Raw genomic sequence first — 15,416 nt, forward strand, 5'->3', positions numbered from 1 at the left:
AGCCCCCTGAGCAGCTGGAATTACAGGCTTGTGCCACCATGCCCAGCTAATTTTTGTGTTTTTAGTAGAGACAGTGTTTCACCATGTTGGCCAGGCTGGTCTCAAACTCCTGACCTCAAGTGATCTACCTGCCTTGTCCTCCTAAAGTGCTGGAATTATAGGCATGAGCCACTGCGCCCAGACAGTTTCCTCATTTGTAATGGCTTCCTAGAACTGTAAGGATTAATGACACAATGCAAGTTAAACACAGAACAATGCCTTGTATGGGCACAACAAAAATTGGCCATTATTTTCATACTTATTTCCTACTTCATTTCTTGTAGTGACTTGTCTCGCCTGATTTGTTTCTTCAACTAGGTTGATCAACAGGAAACTGGCTTATATAGAAATTTTCAAGCTGGGCCCGGTGGCTCACACCTGTAATCCCAGCACTTTGGGAGGCTGAGGTGGGTGGATCACCTGACGTCGAGAGTTCGAAACCAGCCTGACCAACATTGAAAACCCGTCTCTACTAAAAATACAAAATTAACCGGGCGTGGTGGCGTGCACCTGTAATCCCAGCTACTCGGGAGGCTGATGCAGGAGAATCACTTGAACCAGGGAGGCGGAGGTTGCAGTGAGCTGAGATCGCGCTACTGCACTCCAGCCTAGGCAACAAGAGCAAAACTCTGTTTCAAAAAAAAAAAAAACATTTTCTCCCAATGTGAAGAAATAAAAATTACTTGAAGGTGGCAATGGCACCATGAATCCCAACATGAGGTCAAGATGTCTGCTTTATATACTGGAGTAAGAGAGACATTCTCAGGAATCGGATCCTGAGAGAAGAAGCACAATCACCTTCTCTGACTTTTTATTTGAGACAAAGTCTTGTTCTGTCGCCCAGGCTGGAGTGCAGTGACATGATCTTGGCTCAATGCAACCTCCGCTTCACAGGTTCAAGCGATTCTCCTGCCTCAGCCTCTCAAGTAGCTGGAACAATAGGCAGGAGCCAAAACGCCTGGCTAAGTTTTGTATTTGTAGTAGAGATGGGGTTTCGCCATGTTGGCCAGGCTGGTCTCCAACTCCTGGCCTCAAATGATCTGTCCACCTCAGCCTCCCAAAGTGCTGGGATTATAGACATGAGCTCCCCGGCCTGGCCATTCTCTGAAAAAAAAAATTTTTTTTTTTTTTTTGAGACGGAATCTCGCTCTGTCGCCCAGGCTGGAGTGCAGTGGCATGATCTCGACTCACTGCAAGCTCTGCCTCCCGGGTTCACGCCATTCTCCTGCCTCAGCCTCCCAAGTAGCTGGGACTACAGGCACCTGCACCACGCCCGGCTAATTTTTTGTATTTTTAGTAGAGATGGGGTTTCACTGTGTTAGCCAAGATGGTCTCGATCTCCTGACTTTGTGATCCGCCCACCTCGGCCTCCCAAAGTGCTGGGATTACAGGCGTGAGCCACTGCGCCCAGCCAAAAAAATTTTTTTTTAAGAAGTCTTGCTCTTGTCACCCAGGCTGGAGTGTAGTGGCATGATCTCGGCTCACTGGAACCTCTGCCTCCCGGGTTCAAGAGATTCTCCTGCCTCAGCCTCCGAGTACCTGGGACTACAGGTGTGTGCCACCACAGCCAGCTAATTATTGTACTTCTAGTAGAGATGGTGTTTCTCCATGTTGGTCAGAGTGATTTCGAACTCCTGACCTCAGGAGATCCACCCACTTGGTCTCCCAAAGTGCTGGGATTACAGGCGTGAACCACTGCGTCCAGCCATTCTCTAAAAAAAATTTTTTTTTTGAGATGGAATCTCGCTCTGTTGTTAGGCTGGAGTGCAGTAGCACGATCTCGGCTCACTACAGCCTCTGCCTCCCAGGTTCAAGCGAATCTCCTGTCTCAACCTCCGAAGTAGCTGGGACTACAGGCATGTGCCACCATGCCCAGCTAATTTTTGTATTTTTAGTACAGACAGGGTTTCACCATGTTGGCCAGGATGGTCTCAATCTCTTGACTTCCTGATCTGCCCGCCTTGGCCTCCCAAAGTGCTGGGATTACAGGCGTGAGCCACTACGCCTGGCCTCTCTGAAATTTTTAAAAACAAGGATACCCCATCTGTTTGGAAAAGTTTAAGCGAAGATATATATATACACCATATATAATATGGTACTCATGAAAGTACCATATTATATAACCATTCTGGAAGCCGTAACTTAACATTTCCAATGAAAGGGTGAGAGCAATCTTTTACCCACATTTATTTCTATTGCAAAGAACATAAAACATAAACTTTTCAATTAACATGTTCATACCTCACCAGTTCCATAAGGCCAAATAATCTGATTCATTTTCAATGAGTTTGAGTACTGATCTTGTAAATTCTGTGTAACAAAAGCTCCTATTCCTGATCCTGTGCCCCCAGCCATACTCATTATGATGAAAAAACCACTGAAAGAGTCACATTTCTCCACTTCCTTCCGGATTAGGTTCATTATAGATTCTTCATGCCTGGGTCCATGAACAGAGTAACTATGCAATGGCAAAAGAAACAAACACAAACACTTTTCAATTTAACCACAGATATGTAATGCAGAGAGAAAGATACAGGATAGACAGGTTTTTTTCAAAACTATAGAAGTGAAGGAACTATTATGAAAGGTACAGGTATCCTGATTGACAAAATTTTAAATACATAAGTTGAATATATTTAACCCACTTATGCCTAGTGTTCCATTATTGGAACGCTAAGCATGTGGGAGTTATTTATAACCTATTGCTCAAGGTCATTGCTAAGGTCTGATTTTTCACTCATGCAAAAAGTTAAAAAATTGCAACCTCTGGCATAAATGGGTTAGCAGGTGAACAGGACTGCTAGCAGAGGGAATTTACAGAGTATAGAAAGTTCTCTTTATTTTTGAGGTTTTAATCAGATACTTTAATATTTGGGGTTTTCATAGTTGTACTTATTTTGGGGGTACATGTGATATTTGGGTATGTGTACACATGTGTAATGATCAAATCAGGGTAAATGGGATATCTATCACCTCAAACATTTATCTTTTCTATGTGTTGGGAACATTACAATTCTTCTCCTTTAGCTATTGTTTTTTTTCTGAGACAGAGTTTCACTCGTCACTGGGGCTGCAGTACAATGGCGTGATCTTGGCTCACTCCCACTCCTGGGTTCGAGAGATTCTTCTGTCTCAGCCTCCCGAATAGCTGGGATTACAGGTGCCCGAACCACACCAAAAGAAAAATAATAATTTTTGTATTTTTAGTAGAGACGGGGTTTCACCATGTTGGCCAGGCTGGTCTCAAACTCCTGAACTCAGGTGATCAGCCTGCCTTGACCTCCCAAAGTGCTAAGATTACAGGTGTGAGCCACTGCGCCTGGCTACTTTCACTATTTTGAGATATACAATTAATTATTAACTATAATTTCCTTACTGTATTATTGAATACTAGAGTATATTGCTTCTATCTAACTGTATTTTTGTACCCATTAGCAACTTTTTTTTTTTAAAACAGGGTCTTACTATGCTGCTCAGCCTGGTTGTGAACTCCTGGCCTCAAGCAATTCTCCTGCCTCAGTCTCCCAAATTGCTGGAATTACAGGCATGAGCCACTGTGCCCAGTGAGCAACTTCTTTTAATCTTCCTCCAAAAGTTCTCTTTTGTAGGCTAAGGATATTCCCTTTATCCTTTTTTATTTTGTTTTTGTTTTTGTGTCTTTTGAGATGGAGTCTCACTCTGTCGCCCAGGCTGGGTGCAGTGGCACCATTTCGGCTCACTGCAACCTCTGCCTCCCAGGTTCAAGTGATTCTCCCACCTCAGTCTCCTGAGTAGCTGGGATTACAGGCGAGCGCCACCACACCCGGCTAATTTTTGTATTTTTAGTACAGAAAGGATTTCACCATGTTGGCCAGGCTGGTTTCAAACTCCTGACCTGAAGTGATCTGCCTGCCTCAGCCTCCCAAAATGTTGGGATTACAGGTATCAGCCATGGCGCCTGGCACCCCTCACCCCACCTCTTTTCTCCTTTTTGAGTTAGGGTCTTTTTCCATCACCCAGCCTGGAGTGAAATGTGAAGTGCAGTGACACAATCACAGCTCACTGCAGCCTTGCCTTGACTTCTCAGGCTCAAAAAATTCTCCCATCTCAGCCTCCTAAGTAACTAGAACTACAAGCGCATGCAACCATCCCTGGCTAATTTTTTTTATTGAGATGCAGTCTTGCCCTGTTGGCCAGGCTGGAGGGCTGTGGCATGATCTCTGCTCACTGAAACCTCTGCCACTTGGGTTCAAGTGATTCTCCTGCCTCAGCTTCCCAATTAGCTGGGACCACAGACGCAGTCCAGCACGCCCAGCTAATTTTTATATTTTTAGTAGAGACGGTTTCACCATGTTGGCCAGGCTGGTCTCAAACTTCTGACCTCAAGTGATCTGCCCGCCTCGGCCTCCCAAACTACTGGGATCACAGGCAAGAGCCACCATACCCAGCTGCCTGGCTAATTTCTTTTTTTTTTTTGAGGCAGATTCTCACTCTGTTGCCCAAGCTGGAGTGCCGTAGCGTGATCTCGGCTCACTGCAACCTCTGTCTCCCCGGTTCAAGTGATTCTTCTGCCTTAGCCTCCCAAGAAGCTAAGACCATAGGCGCAGGCCACCACACCCATCTAATTTTTTAATTTAAAACATTATTTTTTATTTTTTGAGATGGAGTTTTGTTCTTGTTGCCCAGGCTGGAGTACAATGGCATGACCTGGGCTCACCACAACCTCTGCCTCCTGGGTTCAAGCGATTCTCCTGCATCAGCCTCCTGAGTAGATGGGATGGTGTCCGCCACCACGCCCAGCTAATTTTTTCTTTTCTTTTTCTTTTTTTTTTTTTTTTGAGATGGAGTCTTGCTCTGTTGCCCGGGCTGCAGTGCAGTGGCCGGATCTCGGCGCACTGCAAGCTCCACCTCCCAGATTTTACGCCATTCTCCTGCCTCAGCCTCCGGAGTAGCTGGGACTACAGACGCCCGACACCTCGCCCGGCTAGTTTTTTTTTTTTTTTGAGACGGAGTCTCGCTCTGTCGCCCGGGCTGGAGTGCAGTGGCCGGATCTCAGCTCACTGCAAGCTCCGCCTCCCAGGTTTACGCCATTCTCCTGCCTCAGCCTCCCGAGTAGCTGGGACTACAGACGCCCGCCACCTCGCCCGGCTAGCTTTTTTTGTATTTTTTAGTAGAGACGGGGTTTCACCGTGTTAGCCAGGATGGTCTCGATCTCCTGACCTCGTGATCCGCCCGTCTCGGCCTCCCAAAGTGCTGGGATTACAGGCTTGAGCCACCGCGCCCGGCCTAGTTTTTTTTTTGTATTTTTTAGTAGAGACGGGGTTTCACCATGTTAGCCAGGATGGTCTCGATCTCCTGACCTCGTGATCCGCCCGTCTCGGCCTCCCAAAGTGCTGGGATTACAGGCGTGAGCCACCGCGCCCGGCCCCAGCTAATTTTTTCTATTTTTCAGTAGAGACAGGGTTTTACCGTGTTGCCAGGCTGGTCTCAAACTCCTTTCCTCAGATGATCTGCCCACCTTGGCCTCGCAAAGTGCTGGGATGACAGGTGTGAGCCATTGCGACAGGCCTAATTTTTGTATCTTTAGTAGAGATAGGGTTTCATCATGTTGGCCAGGCTGGTCTCAAACTCCTGACCTCAAGTGATCCACCACCTTGGCCTCCCAAAGTGTTGGGATTACAGGCGTGCATCACCGTGCCTAGCCTCACCTGGCTAATGTCTTTTTAAAATGTTTTCGTAGTGACAGGGCCTCCCTCTGTTGCCTAGGCTAGACTTGAACTCCTGGGCTCAAGTGATCCTCCTGCCTTGGCCTCCCAAATTGCTGGGATTATGGGCGTAAATAGTGGCCATTCCTTTACCTGGGGCTTTCAATAATACCAGGTAGTTCTACAAGTGTATGATACAGTATGATATTTAATATTCCTAACAACAGTCCTGAAGCAGTGGTTCTCAAATTGTGCTGCACACAGCTGGGCACAGTGGCTCATGCCTGTAATCCTAGCACTTTGGGAGGTGGAAGCGGGTGGATCACTTGAGGTTAGGAGTTTGACAGGAGCCTGGCCAAGATAGTGAAATACAGTATCTACTAAAAATACAAAAATTAGCCGGGTGTGGTGGCGTGTGCCTGTAGTACCAGCTATTCGGGAGGCTGAGGCAGAAGAACCACTTGAACCCGTGAGGCAGAGGTTGCAGTGAGCTGAGATCGCACCACTGCACTCCAACCTGGGCGATGGAGTGAGACTCTTGCCTTAAAAAAAAAAAAAAAAAAAAAAAAAAAAAGCAAACTATCACAAGAACAGAAAACCAAACACCGCATGTTCTCACTCATAGGTGGGAACTGAACAATGAGATCACTTGGACTCGGGAAGGGGAACATCACACACTGGGGCCTATCATGGGGAGGGCGGAGGGGGGAGGGATTGCATTGGGGAATTATACATGATATAAATGATGAATTGATGGGTGCTGACGAGATGATGGGTGCAGCACACCAACATGGCACAAGTATACATATGTAACAAACCTGCACGTTATGCACATGTACCCTAGAACTTGAAGTATAATAAAAATAAATAAATAAATAAATAAATAAGAAGCTAATGGAAACAAGGAGACAGAACTAGCTGTACTCTAACACCAGCATTATCAATCATGAGTACGGTAATAGGAAATAGACCAAAATTTTGAAAAATAAAAGGCTTAAACAAACAAACAAAAAAACTTGCTGCACACTAAAGTCACCTAGGGACCTTTAAAAAAATCCCAACAGCACGCCGGGCCAGTGGTGCACACCTGTCATCTCAGCACTCTGGGAGGCCGGGGCAGGTGGATCACCGGAGGCCAGGAGTTCCAGACCAGCCTGGGTAACATGGTGAATCCTCGCCTCTACTAAAAAAATACAAAAATTAGCTGGGCATAGTGGTGCATGCCTGTAGTCCCAGCTACTCGGGAGGCTGAGGCAGGAGAACGGCGTGAACCCGGGAGGCAGAGCTTGCAGTGAGCCAAGATCGCGCCACCACACTTCAGCCTGGGCAACTGAGCAAGACTCCGTCTCAAAAAAAAAAAAAAAAACCACCAAAAATCCAACATCAGGCCTTTACCCCAAACTAGTTAAATCAGAATCTCAGCAGAAGGGAAACGTGAAGGTGAAGATGGCGGTGGCCAGGGCCGGGTGCCTGGGAATCCAGTGGCCACAAAGGGCATCCCAGAACGTGGTGCCACTGGGCGCACGGACAGCCTCCCGCATGACCAATGACATGCTCCCAGCGTCCTATCCTAGGACCCCAGAAGGACGGGCCGCTGCCCCCAAGAAGTATAATATGTGTGTGGGAGACTACGAGCCTTACCCAGACGATGGCATGCGGTATGGCGACTACCCAAAGCTCCCTGACCGCTCACAGCATGAGAGGAATCCATGGTATAGCTGGGACCAGCTGGACCTGAGGTTGAACTGGGGTGAACCAACGCACTGGCACCTAGACATGTATACCAGGAATCGTGTGGATACGTCCCCCACACCTGTTTCTTGGAATGTCATGTGTATGTAGCTGTTCGGCTTCATGGCTTTCATGACATTCATCTTCTGGGTGGGGGACATGTACCCTGTCTACCAGCCTGTGGGACCAAAGCAGTATCCTTGTAATAATCTGTACCTGGAACGAGGCAGTGACCCCTCTAAAGAACCTGACTTGGTGGTTCACTATGAGATCTGAGGAGGCTTTGTGGGCTTTTGGTCCTCTAACTAGGACTCCCTCATTCCTAGAAATTTAACCTGAATGGAATCCCTAATAAAACTCAGTGCTGTGGTTAAAAAAAAAAAAAAATCAGAATCTCTCGAAGTGAGCCGTAGGCATCAGGACTTTTCCAAAGAACCTCAGGAAATTCTAATATGCAGCAAAGTTTGGGAACTACTGTCTTGTAGTATTTTCTATCATTGAGATATCTGCAAGATATGGATATTATATCTGGTAAGTTGTTATATCTTGGTAAGTTAGTTTGCAGCATGACAGTGAGGAAGATGGAAAACCCTGCTGAAAGAGATCCTTGAGTTCAACATTACCTGTACCTTAAGCACAGACATAGGCATGGAATGAGAGTTTCTTCTGGGTAAAATCAAATTCTTTTTTTTTTTGAGACAGGGTCTTGCTCTGTCGCCCGGGCTGGAGTGCAGTGGCTGGATCTCAGCTCACTGCAAGCTCCGCCTCCCGGGTTCCCGCTATTCTCCTGCCTCAGCCTCCCGAGTAGCTGGGACTACAGGCGCCCGCCACCTCGCCCGGCTAGTTTTTTGTATTTTTTAGCAGAGACGGGGTTTCACCATGTTAGCCAGGATGGTCTTGATCTCCTGACCTTGTGATCCGCCCGTCTTGGCCTCCCAAAGTGCTGGGATTACAGGCTTGAGCCACCGCGCCCGGCCTGTAAAATCAAATTCTAAATCTAAAACAGCAATTTCAAGATTATGTGCTTGGTATATCAACTGTACAGTTCTAACTTCGCTATCTATTAACCAACTGTGTAGCTGTCAGTAAATTGAAAATCACAAGAAATTATTCTTACCCATATGCCCAGTTGTTTCCAGAACCTTGTTTTTGACAGAAGCATGCATGTTGACTATATTTCCATCGGCCAGACTGGGCAGCCTTTGACAGTGTTTGATTGATAACTTTGGGTTCCATGTCAACAAGAACAGCCCGGGCAATTGGAACTAGAGGGGGAAAACAAAAACAAAAACATCAAAAGAAAAAATATTTCTTACATCTTATTTAGGTAACTCAGAGCATAAGTGTCCAAATACAAAAAAAAAAAAAAAAAAATTCCAGGGGTTGGAGATAGAAAGATCTGCCATACTGCTTAGAAATCCCAGTGGGCAGCAGCAGGCATATGCAGATGTTCACCAAGCCCAGCATTTGCTAAGCAGGCTGAATCAGTGCAGGCCTAAAAGAATACCTGGATCAGATTAGCCGGACGTGGTAGCACGTAGGTGTAATCCCAGCTACCTGAGGCAGGAGAATCGCTTGAAACTGGGAGGTGGAGGTTGCACTGAGCCAAGGTTGCACCACTGAACTCCAGCATGGGCAAAAGAGTGAGACTCTGTCTCAAAAAAAAAAAAAAAAGAAAAGAAAAAAATAAGAGTACCTGGGTCAAGACTACAAACATATGCTGAATGCTTATGATGTGCCACGGGCTGTGCTGGGAATATGGAGATGAAGACATCAAACTAGCCTTAGAAAGGGCAGGTGGGAGGCTGGGCGTGGTGCCTCATGCCTGTAATCCCAGCATTTTGGGAGGCTGAGGCAGGTGGATCATTTGAGGCCAGGAATTAGAGACCAGTCTGGCCATCACAGTGAAACCCTGACTCTACTAAAAATACAAAATTGGCCGGGTGCGGTGGCACATGCCTGTAATCCCAGCACTTTGGGAGGCTGAGGCGGGTGGATCACCTGAGGTCAGGAGTTCAAGACCAGACTGGCCAACATGGTGAAACCCTGTCTCTACTAAAAATACAAAAAATTAGCTGGACGTGGTGGCAGGCTCCTGTAATCCCAGCTACTTGGGAGGCTGAGGCAGGAGAATTGCTTGATCCTGGGAGGCGCAGGTTGCAGTGAGCCAAGATTGTCCCACTGCACTCCAGCCTGAGCAATTAAAGCAAAACACCATCTCAAAACAAACAAACAAACAAAAAACAAAATTAGCCAGACTTGGTGGCATGTGCCTCTAATCCCAGCTACTCAGGAGGCTGAGGCATGAGAATTGCTTGAACCTAGGAGACAGAGGTTGTAGTGAGCTGAGATCACGCCTCTGTACTCGAGCTTGGGCAAGAGTGAGACTCCGTCTGAAAAAAAAAAAAAAAAAGACTTGTGGGAAAGATAAACACATCAACACTTAATCACACTGCAACATGATATGACCAAACAAATCCACACCAAAGGAGCATCATATTTGGAGGTACAAAATTCCATGGGTACAACATCCAGCTCAGAACTGTTGTAGCAGAGGATGGAGAAGGATAGGGTAGAAGTGATAGATGCGGATGAAAAGCAGGTAGGGCTCAATCTTGGAAATCTTTATAGGCAATGCTAGAAAAGCTTAAACTTTATCTTTTAGGCCATGATAAACCACCACAACTTTTTTTTTTTTTTGAGACAGAGTCTTGCTCTGTTATCCAGGCTGGAGTGCAGTGGCGTGAACTCGGCTCACTGCAAGCTCCGCCTCCTGGGTTCACGCCATTCTCCTGCCCCAGCCTCCTGAGTAGCTGGGACTACAGGCACCCGCCACCACACCCAGCTAATTTTTTTGTCTTTTTTAGTAGAGACGGGGTTTCACCATGTTAGCCAGGATGGTCTCGATCTCCTGACCTTGTGATCCGCCCGCCTCGGCCTCCCAAAGTGCTGGGATTACAGGCGTGAGCCACTGTGCCCGGCCAACCACCAAAATTTTTCAAGCAGGCGAGGAGTAGTTAGATGTCTGTTGATCATAATTCACTGCAGCCTCAAACTCTTGAGCTCAAGCAATTCTCCCACTTTGGCCTTCCAAGTAGCTGGGACTTCAGGTGTGTGCCATTACACCTAACTAATTTTTATATTTTGTTTTGTAGAGACAGAATCTTGCTCTATTGCCCAGGCTGGTCTTGAATTCCTGGCCTCAAGCGATCCTCCTACCTCGGCCTCCCAAAACACTGGAATTACAGTGAGCCACTGTGCCCAGCTGTTAGATGTCTTTTTAAACACAGCAATATAGAGGATGGATGTGATAGACAGTAGACTCCAGGCAAGGAATCCTAAAAGGAGTGTCTTGAGACAGTCCAGGTAAGAAAGAACAAAAGCCAGACTAGAGCAATGTCAATGAAGGTGGCAAGGGAAGAACAGTTTCAAGGAGTATATAGAAGGTCAAATAAGTAGATCTTGTTTGATGGTATGTATGCAGCAAGAGCATAAGGAATGATAATGAATGCCTTGGGTATAGAAATGTTGAGTTTGAGGTTCATACAAGAGATGTGGGTGGAGATATTCACTAATCTGTCTAGAGCTTGTAAGAGAGGCTGGGCTAGAGGTCTGAAACTCACAGGTGTAATAAATGTAGCAAACTATGAGAGGGACTGAAACTGCCCAGAGAGAACTATGCAAGTGAGGACAGGGGAGATGCAACAACTGGAGAAGAAAAGTGGGGTGACTAGGAGAAGGAGGTTCAAGGAGAGAGGTTTTTTTTTTTTTGAGACCAAGTTTCACTCGTCGCCTAAGCTGGAGTGCAATGGCGCAATCTCCACCTCCCGGGTTCAAGCGATTCTCCTGCTTCAGCCTCCCAAGTAGCTGGGATTACAGGCACGCACCACTATGCTAGGCTACTTTTTGTATTTTTAGTAGAAATGGGGTTTCACCATATTGGCCAAGCTGGTCTCGAACTCCTGACCTCAGGTGATTCACCTGCCTCGGCCTCCCAAAGGGCTGGGATTACAGGGGTGAACCACTGCACCTGGCCTTTTTTTTTTTTTTTTTTTGAGACGGTGTCTCACTCTATTTCCCAGGCTGGAGTACAGTGGTGAGATCTCGGCTCACTGCAACCCCCCTCCCGGGTTCAAGTGATTCTCCTGCCTCAGCCTCCCGAATAGCTGGGATTACAGGTACGTGCCACCACACCTGGCTAATTTTTGTGTTTTTCGTTGAAATAGGATTTTACCCTGTTGGCCAGGCTGGTCTCTAACTCCTGACCTCAAGTGATCTGCCTGCCTCGACCTCCCAAAGTGCTGGGATTATAGGTGTGAGCCACTGTGCCCGGTTGGAAAGAGTTTTTATATGTTACTTTTATCAAACGCGGTAGAGAAGTAAAGTGAATTAAGAAAACAAAAAGAGGCTGGGCACGGTGGCTCATGCCTGTAATCCCAGCACTTTGGGAGGCCAAGGTGGGCAGATCATTTGAGGTCAGGAGTTTGAGACCAGCCTGACCAACATGATAAAACACTGTCTCTACTAAAAATACAAAAAAATTAGTTGGGTGTGGTGGCGCATGCCTGTAGTCCCAGCTACTCAGGAGGCTGAGGCAGGAGAATTGCTTCAACCTGGTAGTCAGAGGTTGCAGTGAGTCGAGATCATACCACTGTACTCCAGTCTGGGTGACAGAGCTAGACTCTGTCTTAAAAAAAAAAAAAAAAAGAAAGAAAGAAAGAAAAAAGAAAGAGAGCCTGTAATCTGAGCACTTTGGGAGGCCAAGGCAGGTGGATCACTTGAGATCAGGCGTTCGAGACCAGCCTGGCCAACGTGGCAAAACCCTGTCTCTACTAAAAATACAAAAATTAGCCAGACATGGTCGTAGGCACCTGTAATTCCAGCTACTTGGGAGGCTGTGGCAGGAGAATTGCTTGAACACAGGAGACGGAGGTTACAGTGAACCAAGATCACGCCACTGCACTCCAGCCTGGGTGACAGAGCGAGACTCTCTCAAAAAAAAAAAAAAGAGAGAGAGAGAAAAGAAAGAGCTAGGCATGGTGGCATGCACCTGTACTCCAACCTGGGTAACATAGTGTAGCAAGAACCTGTCTCTACAAGAAAAAGAAAAAAAGAAAAGAAAAACAGTAGTTGAATCTGGTGATTCGGAGGTCACTGGAAACCTTTTTTAGAGCAGCTTCAATGGTGCTATGAGGCAGAAGCAGGATCATAGGTGATTAAGCAGGGTCCTCTTTTGAGAATCTTAGATGAAAGGCAAAGAGATAACAAGGGAGACGAAAGTTATAGTCAAGAGATGAGTTTTGTTTCGTTGGTTTTAAATTGGTGAGATCTGAGCATGTGGAAGGGAAAATGCCACTGGAAAAGCAAAGATTATTAACATAGAAATGAAAAACAAAAACAAAGTCATTCCCTAGTGAGATGGGAAGGAATGGGGTTTGAAAACCATGTGGAAGGCCTGGCTTTGAAGGGGTTGGTTCTATCGGAGTAAAGGAGAGGACTGTGGGCCACACCTACCTCCATTCTCCTCCTCACTGAAGAATCTCTCTTTGCAAGATGCTTGATATGCCTCATTTTCTCTCTTACAGCAGAGTCCGTGAGAACTCTGTGAGTCTCTAAGCAAAGCATCAAAAACTTCAAAACCAATCTGATTGCCACACTGACCAAGTTGCACTGTTACAATTGACATGCTGAGCCACAAACTAGGTGTATTACCTCTAAAAACAACCTGTAATCGAAAAAAAATAGGCTTTGAGAACTACTACATTACTAATAAGAACAAATAAAATGCCATATGTGTTAATTATATATCAATAAAAAGTCTTTTTTTTTTTTCCCCCCGAGACGGAGTCTTGCTTTGTCGCCCAGGCTAGAGTGCAGTGGCACACTCTCGGTTCACTGCAACCTCCGCCTCCCAGGTTCAAGCGATTCTCCTGCCTCAGCCTCCTGAGTAGCTGGGATTACAGGCACGTGCCCCCATGCCTGGCTAATTTTTTTTTTTTTTTTTTTTGAGACGGAGTCTCGCTCTGTCGCCCGGGCTGGAGTGCAGTGGCCGGATCTCAGCTCACTGCAAGCTCCGCCTCCCGGGTTCACGCCATTCTCCTGCCTCAGTCTCCCAAGTAGCTGGGACTACAGGCGCCCGCCACCTCGCCCGGCTAATTTTTTTGTATTTTTAGTAGAGACGGGGTTTCACCATGTTAGCCAGGATGGTCTGGATCTCCTGACCTTGTGATCCGCCCGTCTCGGCCTCCCAAAGTGCTGGGATTACAGGCTTGAGCCACCGCGCCCGGCCGCCTGGCTAATTTTTGTATTCTTAGTAGAGACGGGGTTTCACCATGTTGGCCAGGTTGGTCTTGAACTCTTGACCTCGTGATCTGCCCACCTTGGCCTCCCAAAGTGCTGGGATTACAGGTGTGAGCCACCGCACCCGGCCCAAAAAGTCATTTTAAAATGCCACACACATATATAATGTTAGAGATAGAACAGCTGCATTGTCTAAGGAGCCAGTCATTCAAGGAAGTTATCTTACTCTCTATATGGTTTTGGAATTTGTGATTTACTGTACATGAATCCATTCATACACAGCTCAATAGTTTCCAAAATCTGATTTATACTCAATTTTTTCCTAAACATACATTTAAAACACAACATTGTCCTCAGTTGAGGTGTGATAAAAGAAAAAAAGAGGCTGGGTGTCGTGGCTCACACCTGTAATGCTAGCATTTTGGTAGGCTGAGTTGGGAGGATCACGTTAGCCTGGCTGTTCTAGACCTGGTCAACATGGCAAAACCCTGTTTGTACAAAAAATACAAACATTAGCTGGGCGCGGTGGTGTGCGGCTGCAGTCCAAGCTACTCAGGAGGCTGAGGTGGGAGGATCACCTGAGCCTGGGAGGTCAAGGCTGCAGTGAGCCAACATGTTGCCACTGCACTCCAGCCTGGGTGACAGAGTGACATCTTCCTGTCTCAAAAAAAAAAAAATTAAAATTAAAAAATAAAAATAAAAACAAGACAAAACAAATGCCGATTGAAGAAATTAGTAGTACCACCCTTCACACCACAAGAACATGTAGAATGCAGAAGTGAGCTCAACATTGCACATTCAATTAACATTAATTTTCTCTCTTCTAAATATGACTTAACGCTTTCTCCAATAGTCTAGCCTGGTAACTTTAGTAAAACCTGTAAGAAAGATTTTGTGTTTAGCTCAGGTAGGACAGCAAGAAAGATGGAGCTTGGAGAAAGAAAACCATATGAAATATTAACCGGGCGCAATGGCTTATGCCCGTAATCCCGGTACTTTGGGAGGTCGAGGCGGGAGGATCACTTGAGCCCAGGGATTCCAGACCAGCCTGGGCAACATAGCGAGATCCTGTCTCCTTTTAAAAAAGAAAGAAAGCAAAAGAAATATTAGAGCAGGTCCTCATTATTTTTACCTAGGAACATAGATAATTTTTGATAAAGACTTCACATCAGGTCTATGCAACACTGGAAATGAGCCGTGGGTTGTGAGACAGACTCTGTGCTTAAAATGTCAAACGGCAAAGTAGGTATTTTATTATCCTCGTTTTACAGATAAGGAAACTGAGGCTCTGCAAGGTTACTGACTTTTCCAAGGCCACGCCACAAAACTAGTAAACAGCAAAGCCAAAAGGTCTCCCGTTCCCCACGGGCCCCAGGAGTTCCCCACACGTAACACGACTCACCGCCAGACGCGGACAAGCACTTCTGTCCCGTTCAAACTTCAGACCAACCTACTCACCATACGCATGCTCACTTTCAACACGAAACACCTGAGAACGAATGCGCATGTTCCATAAACGGAGAGTTTTTGTTGTGTATATATTTTTTCCTATTCAGAAAGATTAATTACGCATGTTCAATTTCAATTTACGAACTTCAGATATGGTACGCATGCTCAATGTCTAACGAACGCTTTAGTTAACAATGCGCGTGCTCTAGTCTC

General features: G+C 46.2%; 1 protein-coding gene across 9 annotated transcripts in view; it reads right to left on the reverse strand.

The window, feature by feature from the left end:
• TUBD1 (tubulin delta 1) overlaps positions 1–15,398 on the reverse strand; it is a 36,622-nt gene extending 21,224 nt beyond the window's left edge. The window contains exons 1-5 of one of the 9 annotated variants that reach the window (XM_033183729.1): positions 15,157–15,367; positions 14,594–14,632; positions 12,969–13,179; positions 8,572–8,719; positions 2,281–2,497 (exon numbers count right to left, since the gene is read on the reverse strand). In XM_033183729.1, the coding sequence (XP_033039620.1) occupies positions 2,281–2,497; positions 8,572–8,719; positions 12,969–13,140 (537 nt within the window). In that variant the 5' untranslated portion in view covers positions 13,141–13,179; positions 14,594–14,632; positions 15,157–15,367. Of the gene's footprint in view, positions 1–2,280; positions 2,498–7,364; positions 7,494–8,571; positions 8,720–12,968; positions 13,180–14,593; positions 14,633–15,156 lie in introns of those variants that run through there. The other 8 variants (XM_033183731.1, XM_033183726.1, XM_033183727.1 and 5 more) reach the window with 8 other exon arrangements.
• Positions 15,399–15,416: the final 18 nt, after the last annotated feature.

Source organism: Trachypithecus francoisi, unplaced genomic scaffold, assembly GCF_009764315.1.
Source record: "Trachypithecus francoisi isolate TF-2019V2 unplaced genomic scaffold, Tfra_2.0 Lachesis_group20, whole genome shotgun sequence".
Lineage (NCBI taxonomy): Eukaryota > Metazoa > Chordata > Mammalia > Primates > Cercopithecidae > Trachypithecus > Trachypithecus francoisi.